A 17,283-nucleotide genomic window follows, 5' to 3' on the forward strand; every position below is an offset into this window, starting at 1 on the left:
GTAACTCAGCCTTTGCAGAAGCTACGAGAGGTTCTACACATTTCCCTTATTTGGCATAGCATCCCCTATTATATTGTATTGTAGAAATATAATATATATTATTATATTATATAATATAATTGTAGAATATAATTGTAGAAATACTATGGAAGCATTGAGTGTTATTTATCTTAAGTGTTTTGCCACTTTATAATATAATAGTGCTAGAATTTACACATCAAATCTAATGGAGAGCTCAACTGGTACCTTTAACAAATTGAGGCTATAAAATTATATAGGCCACTGATGTGTGCCTAGGGATATTCAGCTGCTGGTTTCCTAGTGGAGAACGCCAGAATTCAGTGATCGGAGAAAAACTTGTTTAGGACCCTAAGCCACACAGAGTGCCAGAGGCACCCCTTCATCCTTAAGGTGAGTCTAGTTAAGGAGAAGAGGGGTGGGGGGATAGCTGTCCAAGATCTCTCCAAGGCAGTGGATTTTCCACAGATAGCAAGTATGCTGCTCTTCCTCTTCCTTAGCAAGGATAATCTGTAGATAGAGCAGTCCCAGAGGTCAGTTGGACAAGCTGCTTTCTGCAGTTATCTTACATTGGCCAAAGGAACCCGGGAAAAGAAACTTAAAGAAGGTGGACGTGAGCTGGACCTAGAAGGGGAATCTATCCTGTTAAGGTAGAAGGGTTGGAGAGAAGATTACGGTCAAAGGCAGACAAGTGGCAACATATGTTTGCACATGGCAGTATATTGCCTGGCTGATATGGAGGGCCATAAAAGATGGCACTGATGAAAGGACTAGTGTTTAGATGAAACTACCTGTTATATTGCAGTGAGGTTCATCCAATTATACAGGACCTTCTGCCTTTTACTGACATCTATGTGAGTAGTCACACGATTAGGTGGCTGGTGTTGGGGTTCTGGGGGCCTGTATAGCAGCCCACCTCCCTGAGGAGATGAAGACGGTGGGGACAGCCTGCTGAGCTCCTGAGGGGTGCACTGGAGAGTCATAGCACTGGGCTAGGGAAACAGCACTCACAAACCATTGCTGAAGCAGCAGTGCCCAAGGCCTGCACACCAGTAGGAGATGGTCCTCACCCTACCTTGGATGTGGCAGCAGTCAGAATTCTCAAGGTAAAAGAATGGTCTGCCCAATTGAGGTGAACTTGAGAAAGGGCAAATGCAAAAGCAAATACTGAAATAGGAAGAAGGAATCAGAAATGCAGGATGGAAAAAGGTGGGATAATAAGACAACAGAGAAGGAAGTCAGCCTTGTCACCTGCTAATTTGTCACACTGCCACCATAAGCATAGTGTTTTTCCTCAAGCTTTAAATTCTTTAATTTTTCCTATTAATTTTCTCTGTTTTACCTTTAATATGGGAATAAGAATCTATCATATATACATATATAATTTTTGTAAGGCCATAATAAAAGCATTTGGAGGTCATTTGGTTTCCAAAGAAACCAAAATTAATTTTCCAAAGAAAATTTTTCTAATATGCCATGAGTTTTTACTATATTACTAGCATAGCTTTTTTTCTTTTTTTTTTTTTGCGGTACGCGGGGCCTCTCACCGTTGTGGCCTCTCCCGTTGCGAAGCACAGGCTCCGGCCGCGCAGGCTCAGCGGCCATGGCTCACAGGCATGTGGGATCTTCCCGGACCGGGGCATGAACCCGTGTCCCCTGCATCAGCAGGCGGACTCTCAACCACTGCGCACCAGGGAAGCCCCTACTAGCATAGCTTTTAACAAACAAGAATTGGCTCCAGATCAAATCCTCCTGTGTGATATGATTGAATGGGTGCTTCACCAACTACAAATGATATAGATCACTATTATGTTTAGCGGAGACTCCTCAGACCTGCTCATTTGACTCATTTACATGCAGTTTTTCCCACTACGTTTGAAAATATTCCCCATCTGTTCTCTAGTTCTGATTTATAATTTCATCACTGTCTTGAAAGATGATGACCATAATATCCTTGACATAGTCAATATAATAAATAAAAATTGCTTCTGAATTTTACACTTTCACAGCTTTTTCATAGCTAGAACTTGTTCACACAAAAGTTCTCAGAGTTACACTTAAGTTCTAATTAGAGCTCTAGTTAAAGCTATGTTTGCTAAGTAGTCTTCATAAGCATTAACATTCCATTTCTGTGTCTGGGTCCTATTGCCACCAACTGTCCTTTCATATCACAAAATATTATAAAATGCAAAAGATTCTAGATTCTTTTTGTTTTGCCAGATCACATTTGTGTGAATGTTTGCAATTTCCCTAATGAGAAATAACTTTAAGAAAGAAAGGCTGATTTTGCCTGTTCTTGCATCCATTCATCTGGAATACGCAAAAGCAAGGGAAGTCATTTGATGCTATGGTTGTTCCTCATGATTGGATTTCACTGTCACACTCAAAATACGACACTGAGCAAAGAAACCAAGATAGGATGTGTAATTACATGCAAGGACATCGAAAACTATATTAAAAAGCCCTGCCTTTCTGCAGTTTTCTTGCTTCCTTCCACTTGTCTATAACAGAAGTACCACCCTTACATATAGCAAATTCACAGTTTTGTTAAATACAATTTATTGAGCCCTAGTGTCAACCAGGTACCATTTGGGGTGTGTATTACTTCAGTTAGTCCTCACAAGAATATTAAGAAATGCATATTATCCCTACTTGACAGACATGGCAGTGAGACTTGGAAAGGTTAAGTGACTTTCTCCCGACACATATCAAAAACACGGTGTTGCTTGGGTTTGAACTGAGACTTATTTGACTCTAAAACTCATGATCTTACCCACTCTTCTGTCTCAATCATATTTCATATCTTTCTGTCAGGGAGTTGTATAAGAAAAAAATTTATTCTGTGGTTCTCAGACTTTCTAAAAAGGCCAAGTCTTCCTGTAAACTCTAATTCTTGGTATAATAAACTCTTGGTATAATAAGGCTAGAAAAAAGGCTAGCACAAGCAACTAAAGAAGAAAACAACCTCAAATAAAATAATTTAGAACTTAAAAATACTATGCAGTGAGAAAATAGTATGGTTGTTCTAATTCTGAAAGCCATGGAAAGAGACCTGTAGTTGAAGGTCACTGACAGGACCTCCTTACATCTACCTGGCAGCTTCACAGTCATCCATATTGACCACATATGTGCCTGAAGCCAAAGGTTTTCATTTAAAGGTTTCCACAAACAAATTATTACATTTCTAGGGAGAAATAATTCTAGGCTAATTTTAAAATTAACAATATGAATTGCTCAATTTTTCCACTTTCTTCTAAAATGAAAACTTGGAATATGATGGACTCTACGGATGTGCTCCATGCAGTAATCATTTTAAGTATATATAACAGATCTAAGAACATAGACTTTTTTTTAATATGTTTATTCATGCCAAGAAACTCTCTCAAAGACTGCCTTAGTTTGGCATCTACCTTTAACACATCAACTACATAACTGGCACACGTCCATCTCCCTTTGTACTCTACAGACAGAAACCATGTATGGGGCATGTTTCCCCACAAGATTTTTTTCAGAGTTTATGCTGCCAAACAAGCATTAAGCTAGTCTAAATTCCGGGCAAGTATGTAACTTTACAGGCACACAGTACTGCACCAAAACATTGAAGAAAACTTTCTATTCATCCCACTCTGCTAACAGAGCCATTCAATCCTGTCCAGAAAGATGAGTCCATTTTAAACCCTCCTTTGATTCTACAGATTATGAGGAGGGAGAAGTTACTGCTGAAAAAATGAAAAAGAAGGGAAGAAGAAACAGTCATGGCCCCCAAGAAGCAAGAGCATGTTTTTCAGGTTTCCCAGGTTCCAACATTTTGTGTTAGAGAGGGCAGAAGAGATAAGAGCTGGAAAATGAATCCTTTTCACAACAGTGTTCAGGATTTCAGCAAAGTGAGTTTAATTTCAGACTTTTTAAACTGAAAGACATTTCAGAGAATATACAGTCCAAATGTATTTTTGCTTCTAAGAACTGTAAGGTAAAATGCCCCAAACTCATTTAAAAGTCCAAAGACTATTTTATATGCTAGCTTGAGAATTCTTTAGCATCAAAACTCACCAGGTCATAGTTTTAGGAAACAGTATTTTCTTTTGTCCCCTATTGCCTTTAGGTACTCCTCAAACTAATACTCAGGAGTTATTTGAATGCTATTTCTTCACATCACTGCAAGTGTTTTAACACAGGGGCTGGGAGATATCCCACAGCCTATGTACATCAAACACAATTTATCAGCAAATTAAATTCAAGTATGCATGATAATTCATGAATAATTTGAGGGAAATAGTAACTATAGTATCAATTTGGAACAAAACCAAAAAGTCAAATCTCACTTGGTTTAATGGCATATGAAACACTTGGGCACAAGCTGATAGTTGCTTGCATTTAACATTTTGAACACCAAATAATCTTATGTCTTAATATGATGAAGCCTGCAGAGTCCCCCTTCCTGAAAAATTCTTAATACTTACAAGGAATAATAAGTCTAGGATTTCTTAACTACCTCCTTGCTCAAGGAAGAGAGAGAGAATAAATAACCACTTAGGATGAGATCTTTCCTTGCTATGCTTTATCACAGAGTGAGTTTTTCATATGTTAGAGGAAAAATTATAAAAGTAAGCATCACAATACATATTGTATATATACAAAGATATATGTATGTACACCATATGTCAAAGAGAGAAAGTATAGATATTCAATCTTGTTGAATCTTCACAACTTTCTATATTGGGGTGGATGCAGCATCTATTTTTCAATGTTTTTTAATCAAGTTTTCAAACTTGAAGTTGAAGGTATGACACAGATTCAGAAACTGTTAACATTCTGCCATATTTGCATGCAGTGCTTTAGCACCATCTTTAAACACAGGTAACTGGTCAAATCTCCCCCCACACACACTACTGGGATTCACATTGCACCGTTTGCATATTTCCAGTGATAGGAACCTCATTATCTCCTAATATATTAAAATGTCCAATGACCACAACATTTTTTTCTTTCACTGAACTAAAATCTGCCTTTCTTTTTACCTGCTTATTCTAGTTCTGCTCTTTGGAAAGACATGGTCAAGATCTTTTCCTCCTTCTCTAAACAGTCTTTCAAAATCCTCAAGTCCACTCTCACAACAGACTAGCTCAGATACAAATCTCATCTTGTAAGTTGAGTACAGTCAGGGGGGTGGGGGGAAAGATAGGATGATGTAAGGAGAGGAGGGACTATAGGCCTTCTTAAGGGTTGGCCTTTTTCCCCACAGGTTTTGATACGTAACATTTTTCATTTTAATTCAGTTTGAAATAGTCCTAAATTTCAATTTTGTTATCTTCTTTAAATCATGAGTTCTTTTGAAGTGTATTTCTTCTTTTCCAAAAGAGAGGGATTTTTTAGTTTTGTCATTGTTGTTGCTGTTTCTATCTTATTTGCATTGTAGTTAGAGAACAAAATCTGTATATTGCAATTTTTGAAGTTTATTTAGACTTGTCTTAAGACCAGAATATAGTCATTTTATTTTAATATTTCCTCAATACTTGAAAAGGTTATGTGTTCTGTACAGTGTTCTGTGTATGTAAGTTCAAAGTTTTTAATCATGTTATTCATATTTTCTATTCATTTCTGAAAATGTAGGTTTATTCTTTTAGTTACTGGGAGAGATATGTTAAAATCTCTTACTGTGTTTATTCATTTTTCCCTTTAGTTTTATCCATTTTTGCTCTATCTATATTGAGGCTATGTGATTAAATGAAGTTAAATTTAGAATTTCTACATTTTCCTGGTAAACTAAACCTTTATCATTACACAGTACTACATTTTATTCTGTAATCTTTTTTCCCTTAAAGTCAACTTTGATATTGCAAAGCCAACTTTCTTTTGGTTAGTGTTTGCATAGCATATTTTCCATCTTTTTTCTTTAATCTACCTGTGTCCTTATATTTAAATCATTTCTCTTGAAGCAACGTATTTGGGTTTTGATTTCGTAATCAACCTGAGAATTTTCAGTTTTTATAAGAGCATTTAATTCACTTACCTTTAAGGTAACTATTGATATGTTTAGGTTTAAACTACCACTTTACTCTCTGCCTTTTTTTTTCATTCTGCACATTTTAGTTTCTTTTTCTTTCCTTTCTTGCTTTCTGTCTAAAATGATGTACTGTTTTGTATTATTCCATTCTCCCCTGTATTAGATTTGCAGTTTTATACTCTTTGCTGTTCTTTTAGTGTTTCCCTAGGGAATACTTTAACATGTACCCTTGACTTATCAAAGTTCAAAATAAATTGGTAGTTTTACCTCTTCCCAGACTATAGAAGGACCTTAAAAAACTTAAACTCCATTTACCTTCCTGCCAACCCATGTGCTTTATTCCCATGTATTTTAATTCTAATTTTTTATAAATCACAAAACACCTTACTATTTTTGCTTTATATAATTGGTGTTCATTAAGATTTACCCACATATTTATCCTTTCATTGCTTTTCATTTTGCTGGAATTTTGAATCAGAAAGAGACAAGAAAAAGGAATTTAGTACAAATTTGATGAGTCACACCCCTCACTCCCTTCATACTACTATCCATTTGGAATTCAGAAAAATATAAGGGCCCTGAGGCATATGGGGAAACATTGTGCAGAAACCTCATAAGTACGATGTAATGAAATGGGCAGGAAAATACACACAAGAATGTAACATTCTCTGAAGGCAAGAGGCACAAAGATACACTTTATTTTCAAAGTCTTAGGCAGTTAATGATTTGGAGAAGTATTGCCAAGTTATACTCAGCAAATTTAGTAGTATGCCTCAATTTAATGGTCACAAAAGCTGTTTATTGTTGAATGAACAACAAGTATAATGTTAATTGGTCTCATACAATTAGGAGGTCACCAGGCCATGCTTGTTATAATTGGCATTGCCACGGCCAGGGGCTTATGTGACCTCAAGTGATGACGGGCCTGATGGAGTAAGCCAGGAATGTGTGTGCTTTGGGCTAGAGAGACTGACTGATCTGACTGTAAGGCCTCAAGGAGGGGGACCAGGAATCAAGCCACAGTGCTCACGGAGGGCATGGAGGACTCAGTTGAATGTTCTCAGTCTCCATCCAGTTCATCAGTCTCCAGGGGTTTGATCTGGAGCTGGGGATAGGAGGGAGGTGGGAGGGGCATGGTGAAGCAGTGGAGCACCAAGAAAACACAATTGAAATATCAACGCAGAGGCATCCCCTAATAAGATGGGATCATAATTCCTCTGAAGGCCATCCAGTTTGAAGTAGATGGCCAGCTTGTATGGGATGGGCTTGAACTTGCATACAGTCTTTAATTCCTGGTACTCAGCCATCCTAGAGCAAAGACTAATGGTGCTGCTTATTTCAAAACACAGTTTTACCTCCACAAGGTTGTAGATTGATGATTGATTGTAATATCATTCCAAATACCAGGGTCATCCTTTCCCAAGCATTTTTTAATGGATAATTAAGTTTAAGAAGAAAGAAGGGAGTTTACCTGGGTATGACATATTCTCAGAGATGCCAGAGAACACTCCTGACAATTAACAATCATTTATCGGTAGAAAATGTCTTTCCCTTAAGATTCTGAAAGCAATAAGCTTCACTTTGCCAGTGTGCAAAAAGAGGGGAAGAATGAGGATTAAGGTCTTTGTGTCCTTGCTTTTCTCTGTTTTAGCCTATGATTGGTCCATTTGGTTTGTGTGTAGTACAGAGGAGTCACGAGTTGATCGTTCATGTTCACCAGTTGGTTTTCTCCCCCACATTCATGAACATTTAATATGAATTCACGAGGTTAGACATGAACTGTATGTCTAACCTCATCCAACCATCTTGCAAACGAACACCACTAGCCACAGAGGAGACTAGGTGAGAGAGGGTCGATGTGCAGTGCAAATCCATCATCACTGCTGGTGAAGCAACTGCAAGTACATGTAGCACAATTTTTCCATACGGGAACAGCATATTTCAAGGTTCTGTTAGAACACAGTGCAATGTCAAGGACTTCCAGAACACTTGATTCACCACTCTCTAAAACAAAGAAATTAACTATCAGGGAGGCTGATATTTGTTGATTTGGGTGATATTTTTGTTTATCATTTAAAGCACACCAAACTATTAACAATCTGTTTGGCCAGAACAGATAAGAATTTAGAACTATAAATCTACTGCTGGCCATCAACGAAGTCAGTCCTCTTTTGTTACTTAATATCAGTATTTACTCTCTCCTCTAGAACTGCTTAGCTTGGGTGAATTCTAGCTGATAATTTCAGAAGGGTGAAAAGCTAACTAGAACTGGGCATTTTGCCCAGATAAATCTGATTCCAGTACTATGAAAGAAGCAGCAAGGGAAATAGAAAATTTTGACAAAAATTGTTGATAATTGGCTAAGGATTGAGGAGGGAAACAAAAGATTTGGAGAGCTATGAAAGTTATTCTAATGTAGAAGAAAGATGCAAGGGAGGAACCAACGCCCTAAAGATTAACAATCTTCTCTTTAAATTTGAGAAAAATTATGTATTTATATAATATATATAAGAAATTTATATACATATATGACTACAATGAAACTCCTGCTATCCCGAACTCTTAAGAAATAAGCCTTTCTGGAAACCTAAATTGCAGAAGCAAAATAGAAATCTTAAGTTTGAATCTCTGCTCTGTGTGACCTTGGGCAGGTCACTCATCAACCTACATTTCAGTGGCAACTCCTGCCTCACCCAAAAATTGTGGATAATGAAACCATTATTCCACAGGGTTGTTACTAGGATTAAATCAGAGGCCTGTAGATCTAATTTCCTAATCAAATAATAGATGTTTAAATACTGTTAAATATTTGCCTATTTTTATGCCAGTTAATTTTAGAATTTTAACAAATTTGTATGTGAAATTATATAAAATATTACACACCTTCTCCTTAATCAGATTTCAATCAACATAATTTAATCTCTTGATTACTCAGGTTATCATTATTAATAGCCATTAATGGATGAGGCAGCGATAAAATAGCAATGCCTCAGCACTTGTTGAAATAGTTGCTACCTTCCAGGATTATACTGAAAAATAAGATTAATATCCAAAATAACTGTAAGATCTTCACCCAATGAGTCCCTTTTATTCAAAAAGTTTCATAGATGAAGTAGAAAGAGTACTTTGCTGGGAACTAATTTATTGAACTGTCACTAGAGAAAGGAAGAAAGGAAGAGAGAGAGGGAAAGAAGGCAGGCAGGCAGGCAGGCAGGAAGGAAGGAAGGAGGGAGGGGGAGGGAGGGAGGGAAGGAAGGAAGGAAGGAAGGAAGGAAGGAAGGAAGGAAGGAAAGGAAAGAAAGGAAGGAAAGAAGAAAGAAAGAGGAAGGGAGGGAGGAAGAAAGGAAGGGAGAGAGAGAGGAAGAAAAAAAGAAAGAAAGAAAGAAAGCAACCAGGAGTAAAGTAGCTCATCCTTATAGCAAACATGAATCTTGACCTTTTTTTTCCTATTTTACTCCATTTATGAGATTAAATTAGTATGGTTGGGGAAGACACAAAATAACATTTTAGACCCACACAGATCAAGAAATAGCAGCAACTTGAACTTAACCACTACCTTTTCTTTACCATCAAATAATATTTACAAAGCATGCACAGTGTCCAACTCAGAACTAGTCAAGATATGGTTATTTTACTCTAAGAATTTATGGTCTGGAAACAAAAAGATTTATTTTGAAAATTCTGAACTTTTTGAAATCTGTGCATTATCATTAAGGAAGACAGTCTATTTTACAGGTGGAGAAACAGAGAGAAAAAGAATTGATGCCATGGCCCTAGATCACAGAGGCAGTGACAGAATAAAAATAATTATTTTTATTATTCCTATTTCAGGAATAATATTCCTATTTCAGTGCATTATCATCAAACACACCATCTGGTCAATGGTGGCTTACTCCAAAGTAGTTCTGAATTATTCCCTAAATGTAAAGCAGCACAAATTAGAAAAGTTTAAGTGGTAATCTAAAGCATTTAAGGTACACAAAGTCTTTGCCCAGGAAAACACAGTGAAGTGACTCCATGTCGTGGTAAGTTATCAAATTATGGAAAGAACATAGCAGAGATTAAAATGTTGCATAAGAGAGAGAAAGCAGCATGAGTCAGGGGTTTGGGAAATATGAGTCAGACTGAAGGGCAGGAGCCAAACACATAGAGAATGTGGGCCTAAGCAGGGACTTAGTGGACACGACAGAGATGTGGACACAGTTGCCTCCATTAACTTTGAGAGAAAACCAAACATGCAGTTCCATAGACTGGGGATCATTGTGATAAAGGGGCTAGCAGTGAGAGCTGAGCGAAGATCAGCTGGATTATTTAACGCAATGAGGATGCCAAAGTCAGCAAGAGAGGGACCTACAATAGTATAAATCACTAGAAGGGAGAGTGCGGGCACATTTCTGAAAAATGAGGAAATCACCAAATATTGCCATTAGCTATTCTTAATGCATTAGAATGATGAAATGTGAGTTGATTTACGTGTTGTGATATTTTAGGAAGCACATTCTATTATTTTGTACTTTGGTAATGTTTCCATTAGGCTATGTCTACATAGTTCAGAGCTGCTTCCTGTGGTGTGCAATCCAAACTCTAATTGCACCTATAAGGCCTTGAATTTTGCTCATGACTTGAGCTACCATTTTATGAGCACCTTCAACCAGGCACTGCACCAGACTCCTCATACACAGCACCTCCAGCCGTGCTGATTCCAGCTATCTGCCATTCTTCTCATGCAAACTGCTTTTGTCTTATCAGCGTTTTCTAATGTGATCTCCCTTCTGCCTAGAAATAGCTTCCTATTTCTGCCAATCCATGTACCTTACCTTCTTCAAAATGCAGCTCAAAATTCACCTCCTCAGGCCAGCCTTCCACCACTGATGCTGCTGTCTTCCTAGCTTTGCACTTCTCCACTCCATTGCTTTACAGCCATTTCCATTTACTGACATCTTGCTGTGTTTCTTACGTCTTGCCTGTTACTCAGCCTTGTAAATGTTTAGTTCCATGAGATAAAACACTGATCCTACTTTCTTTAAACTCTAGGCATCAGTTCTTAGCAAACAATCTTGGTTCATTCATCCATTTATTGAACAAATATGTTTCGAAAACCCACCCTATTTCTTGTACTCTGCAAGGTGCTAGGAATACAGAAAAAAGTAATACATAGTCCCTGTCCTCAAAGAGCTTGGGTTCAGGGCCCAGGGAATGTGTTAACTGTCTGCCTAAAGAACCTAGTGAGCTTAACTGTCAAGGATAACTTACAGATAGTTTAAAAACAAAACAAAAACTCCTCTCCCCAAAGTACTGTTTCCTAGATTATCAGGAAAACCATAGCTGATGTGAGTAGTTTCCATTATGAATAAAGAATTGCTTTTGCTAATACAGGTATTCCCACCACGGAGGACTTTCATAAACATACCTGGGGGAGACAGGTCTTCTGGTGCATCTGCACAGAGATGGATATTCTGCTTTGAGTTTCTAACATAGGAGTATATTTTAGTGATTTTCTTATCACATGATATTTAAGACATAGAAATGCATACAAGTAGAAAAGATAAGCATAAAAGAGTTTAACAATGTAAAACAGTTCTTACATGATTTTGTATAGATGTGTGAATAAACAGCATCTCAAATTACAACTTTCAAATTAATAAAACCGTGTTATTTAAATAAATCAATAAATTGATGGCATAATTGAAGATAGTTCAAAGAAATCCAGTCTATCTACACAACCTTCAGCATTAGATAACCTGCTAAGAGCAAAGAGGATAAATATTCTAAACTCGAATTGGAAAAGCCATAAATGAAAATGTAGTCTGTTCATTTACTAGCAGATCCAGCTCAAGGTATAAGATGAAGCATCCATTCAACTCCTTTGGAATAATTTCTTGAAGGGGATTTCATGCAACTGTGTTTTATTGAATTTCAGGGAGGTTTCCCATCTGAAAGAATTAAAACTAAAAGTGAATCCAAGTAAGTAGAAAGTGTATTTAAAATACTACCAGTCAGGGACATCCCTGGTGTGCCAGTGGTAAAGAATCCACCTTCCAATGCAGGGGACACGGGTTCGATCCCTGGTCAGGGAGCTAAGATCTCACATGCCGCAGAGCAACTAAGCCCACGTGCTACAACTATTGAGCTCGTGCACCTCAACTAGAGAGGCCACGTGCCGCAAACTGCAGAGCCCATGCACCCTGGAGCCTGCGTGCCACAGCTAGAGAAGAGAAAACCCATACACCACAACTAGAGAGAAGCCCGAGCACCACAACAAAAGATCCTGTGTGCCGCAACTAAGACCCAATGCAGACAATAAATAAAATATTTTTTTTTGTAAAAAAAGCTTATTCTATAAAATAAATAAATAAAATAAAATACCACCAGTCAATCCTAGATGAGGTGAGTCCTGTTGCAGTTTTGTTTGTTATTGATAGAGAAAGGAAAAGAATATAGTGGCAGTAGAGACAGTGGTATTTTATTTTATTTTTTATTAAATTATTTTAACTCACCTAATAGTTTTATTAAATAATCCTCCTTAGAAGGCAAACAGACCTGGTTCTTAAAAAGGAATAGGTCCAGGGAGCATGGCTTTTATGTTTGAAATCTATTTAATGATATATTAATTCCACTGGAAATGTTAGCCTATTAATCAAAGAGAGAACTAAATGACAAAAAATAATAGGAAGGAAATCACATCAGGAATGCGATGGGGTGGAGGCAGTTTGCAGAGGGATGTCTCAGAAAGAAAAGCCACAGTCACTGGTGAAGCCTCCTTTAGAAAATGTAGCAGCCAGCCTGAGCCCTTGATCTTCTGCCAGCATGTACCAAGGAAACTTGCCACATCTGAATCTCACATTGCCGTATCTCTCAGTGCTATTATCACTGCAAATGCTGGCAGATGTTCTTGACATAAAACAATATGAACTCTGCTGTCATTTCTGCATTAGCGGGTCACAAAGCTCTGAAGAAACCCCAGTAGACATGTTTTCATCAAGTGCATACGAGAAAATAATAAAAGACACAAAAAGGGCAGATAATTTCAAAGCAAGATTGCTGTACCTCTGCATAGTACCTGAAAAGGACAGAGTTGTAATCACCGCTTTGAAAATAATAGTAATAATAATAAAAAATTTCAAAACAATAAGAAAAAATTCACCAAAACTTTAAAACCAGATAATAAGAATTATGTAAGTAGATGCTTTTATAGGTTATTATCCAATAAACAGTCATACATCCCTTGAGTATTCTTTATCTCCCCTCCCTCCTTCTTTTGGAGAGAATCTCTCTTATCATTTCCACACCCAGCTAACTAAAGCCGATATCTGAGGGCAACTCTCTTATAACCCGAGCTTCCTACATTATTACACTGGGTGTAATATTACAGGGTGTAATAATGTGCATTTATGTGCACAGTGCGGCAGTTATGTTTGAAAATAAAGAAAGATGAAACACACGAGGGGCTACTCTCTGAGCTTCTTAAAGGGAAGGCAGGATTTAAGGAATAAATTCTAATTACTGATGATTCATTTTTGGTACTGATTTTTGCCCCACTATTTCTTCCAAAGCACCACCATGGGTCTGCCACAGTGATGATCTAAACACCCCTAAACCTTTCTCAGTTTTTATGCAAAATTTGTCATCTAGGAATTACAAATTTTAGATATTTTTTTAATGAAGCTTAGAGTCTTCAATTGTTGAAGAATGCCAAAATTTTATAATCCTTTCATCTGTGCTATTTAAACTCATAATATGAGAGATTTGAATGAATGAAAGGTGATATGGATAAGGCAAAATTATATTTCACTTATAAATTACTGTAATATGAGAGACACACACAAGTGCCCATCATATTTTGATCTCAAAGAAATTTGTTATAACAAGTTCATATTATGACTGAATATTTTTTACTTTTCTGGAACTATAATCTACCTACTCCTTAAGGTACATTTAGTAAACTATTACAAGAAGTGAAATGCTTTGGGAAAATATGTATTTTAAACTACACCAGCCTATCTCTCCTAGAGGAATGTGATTAAATTGAATCCTTTTTATTTTGAAATTTGCAATGAAAAGTTTATACATTTATGTTGTGCTAAAGTTTACCAAAAAAAAAAACAATAGCAACAGGGAATGCATAATATTAAAGTTTGATTTTTACCTAGTTATTGGGCAGATTTTTAGAGATTAGTTACTAGAAATTATTTCAAATGTCATATACTGGGTGGAAAAGCAAGTATCATACAATTTATTTACATTTTAAAACAATACTGTATGCTCTAATGGGTGCATAACTGTATAATAAAAGTATAAAAAAATCTCAGGGAAGGATTCACACCTACCAGGATGGTAGTAGGTGGGGGGGTAAAGGGATGAGGATGGAGTAAGGCTTTAGGTACATCTCCAGTGTTTCATTTCTTAACAAAACGAAGTGAGCTGAGGCATGCATGGCAGAATGTTAGCATTTGTTAAATCTAAGTGGTACACACTGACATCTATGAAATTACTTTTTGAACAGTTGAAATAATGTATCATTTTAAGCATTTCCAATATAACAGTATTACAGAGTAAAAACCTGGTTTCTTTAAGAAAAGTATGATGGCAAAATGGAGGAACTATCAACATCTTCACAACCGACTCAAACTATTTTTGTGCTGTGTGTCTTTAACAGACATAGATGAGTGCACTGCAGGGACGCACAACTGTAGAGCCGACCAAGTGTGCATCAATTTACGAGGTTCCTTCACCTGTCAGTGCCCTCCTGGGTATCAGAAGCGAGGAGAGCAGTGTGTAGGTAAGTACAACAGTGCACTAAGCCAAGTCCTGTCTGGAGCATCTTAACTGTTTAAACCTCAGGCCTTTAAAACAAAGCACTCATCTTTATTTGGAGAATGATAGTGCTTATTTTTTCATTGACTACCAATCCATTTTCCATGTTAACAAGAAAAAAACTAGCCTTAAAGGTTGAGCATATTCTGGGTATCAAAGTTTTGGTTACATGTTAGACTAAGCAAAAGCAGAAATTTGGGGTGTGAATGAGACCACAAAAGCAACCGGGAAAATCATTTTAAATTAGTTATTTGGTACCCTAGCACTAAAACACTGGTGCTATGGGCTTCATTCACTGGTTGTAGCATAGTATAGCTTATAGGGCAAATGGTGAGGTTCAAATCCCAGCTCTACCCCTAACCCACTTTGAGACCTTGGGCAAGTTACTTAAATACTCTGTGCCTCACTCTTTTCCTTTGTACTATGGAGATAATACCAGTCCCTATCTCAGGAGCTCATGTGCAGGAGTGCTTAGAATGGCTCCTCGTTCTGGGTTGTATAGCTGTGTGCCATCGTTATGTAATGAGTTAACAGACTCGTACTAAACATTCTTTACGTGGCAAGTGAGTGCAGTGCTAGGGATGCAACACATGTGCCCTCCTTGAGAGCTCTACTTGAGCTCTCTGAGGACAGGGGCCAGGACTGGTTTGTGTCATTGTTGTCTCCCCAGTCCCTGAAGAGTGCCCACCAAGTAGGTGCTCAATGCATGCTTTTTGAATGACAGGAAGAACACGATATGGGGAGGCCAACTGGCAAATGAGAAGTAAACTAAAGTGTTCAAGTAAACTAAAGGGTTCAATCTTGAGGCCCAGCACTAGGATGAAACTCTGTAATTGACTCCCTCTGTCCACTGATTTACATACCACCTCTTACCATAAGATCAGTGAAGAGTCCTTATTTTCTCTTAGGAACAGAGGATAATGATGTGGGGACAGGCAACCCAGCACCAATTTTCACCTGAGAATGTGAGCTCTTGGTGTCAGGATGTCAACACTGAGCTCCTTATGGGCCCTGGCCCTGTTCTCCTGCCATGGGGTTGTGCATAGGTGCTGGGGCTAGCGCCCAGCCTCTGAGGAAGGACCAGGGCTTGCACTGACTGAAGCTGTGACTTAAGAGAAAATTGTGTGGAAAACTCCACAGGCACCAAAATTTTGCCCACTGTATTCGTCAGGAAAATAAACAATTGAGGGTATAAAAAGTATAGAAAAAGAAAAAACCCAGCCTACTATGGGAAGAATCAAAGCGAATGGAACTCATGGTTAGAGCCCTTTATGGTATGGCAGGAGATGTCCTTAAATTCAGATCTAGGACTTCCCTGGTGGTCCAGTGGTTAAGACTCCATGCTTCCACTGCAGGGGGTGCAGGTTCGATCCCTGGTCATCCCTGGTAGGGGAAATAAGATCCCACACGCCACGTGGTGCCACCAAGAATTAAAAAAAAAAAAATTCTGATCTAATCATGTGGCTTCCTCACTGTTCCCCTCACCCATAGAACCAACACTACATTCCTCAACCGAGCATATAAGGTCTTCCTCTATCTAGCCCTTGCCCAGCTCTATTGTATCAACACTCCTCTCCTGCCAAAATAATTACAACACTCCAGCTTTGTCCCACTAGTTACAGTTCCCCAATACATCACACAGTGTCACACTTCAGTGCCTCTACCAGAGACATGCAGTACTAACAAACTCCCGTTCAACTCTCAAATTCTAGCTCAAGGTAACTTCCTCCGGGAGGTCTTCCATGATATACCCAAATATAATTAGTCACTCCCCCCTCTCTGCCAGTAATTCTCAAACTCTGATGTATCCTTTGTAAATTTCCAACCTGTTATAGATCAATACTTATGTAGAGTACAGTAAGAATGTTGCAGTAACACCAAATTGTTATTCCTAAACACTTGCTCCCAATTTCTGTACTTATTCATTGCAGACTGGTCAAAATGGTCCGTGGACCCGTAGTGGTCAGCAGGACACACTTTGAGTAGAATGGTGCTCCCTCTCTCCCTTGTATACTTTTCTATTTTGATCTTATAATTCCATGCATTAATTTGTTTTCACGCCTGTTTTCCATACAAGACAGGGGTAGAATATATGTATATGATTATCATCGTTATAAACCTACATTACAAAACACAATGAAAGCAAATAACAATGGTTCAATGAACGTTTACTGGCAGAGAAGACATGCATTATTTGTTCATCAAACATTTAGTGAGGGCTGACTGTGTGCCACGTTCTAGGTATTGGGCCATCATAGTATACAAACAGATTTTACAGAATCGCAGCCCACGGAACTATTAGAAAGTACCACTTACATAATTTAGCTGTTGATATTGGCACCTGGCTGTAACACTAGGTACTAGGAAGAACCGTGCTAAAATTACTTTTAATTAGTATGAACTTTCCATTCATTCAGCTAATGTTTATTGAGCACCTACTATGCCAG

The 17,283-nt window shown here is 37.8% G+C and overlaps 1 protein-coding gene across 10 annotated transcripts in view; it reads left to right on the forward strand.

The window, feature by feature from the left end:
• EFEMP1 (EGF containing fibulin extracellular matrix protein 1) overlaps positions 1 to 17,283 on the forward strand; it is a 68,133-nt gene that overhangs the window by 36,676 nt on the left and 14,174 nt on the right. For all 10 annotated transcript variants that reach the window (XM_019942517.3, XM_019942520.3, XM_019942518.3 and 7 more), the window contains one exon: positions 14,679 to 14,801. In XM_019942517.3, coding sequence (XP_019798076.1) covers positions 14,679 to 14,801 — 123 coding nt within the window. The remainder of the gene's footprint in view (positions 1 to 14,678; positions 14,802 to 17,283) is intronic.

The sequence above is a fragment of the Tursiops truncatus genome, chromosome 14 (genome assembly GCF_011762595.2).
Source record: "Tursiops truncatus isolate mTurTru1 chromosome 14, mTurTru1.mat.Y, whole genome shotgun sequence".
Classification (NCBI taxonomy): Eukaryota; Metazoa; Chordata; class Mammalia; order Artiodactyla; family Delphinidae; genus Tursiops; species Tursiops truncatus.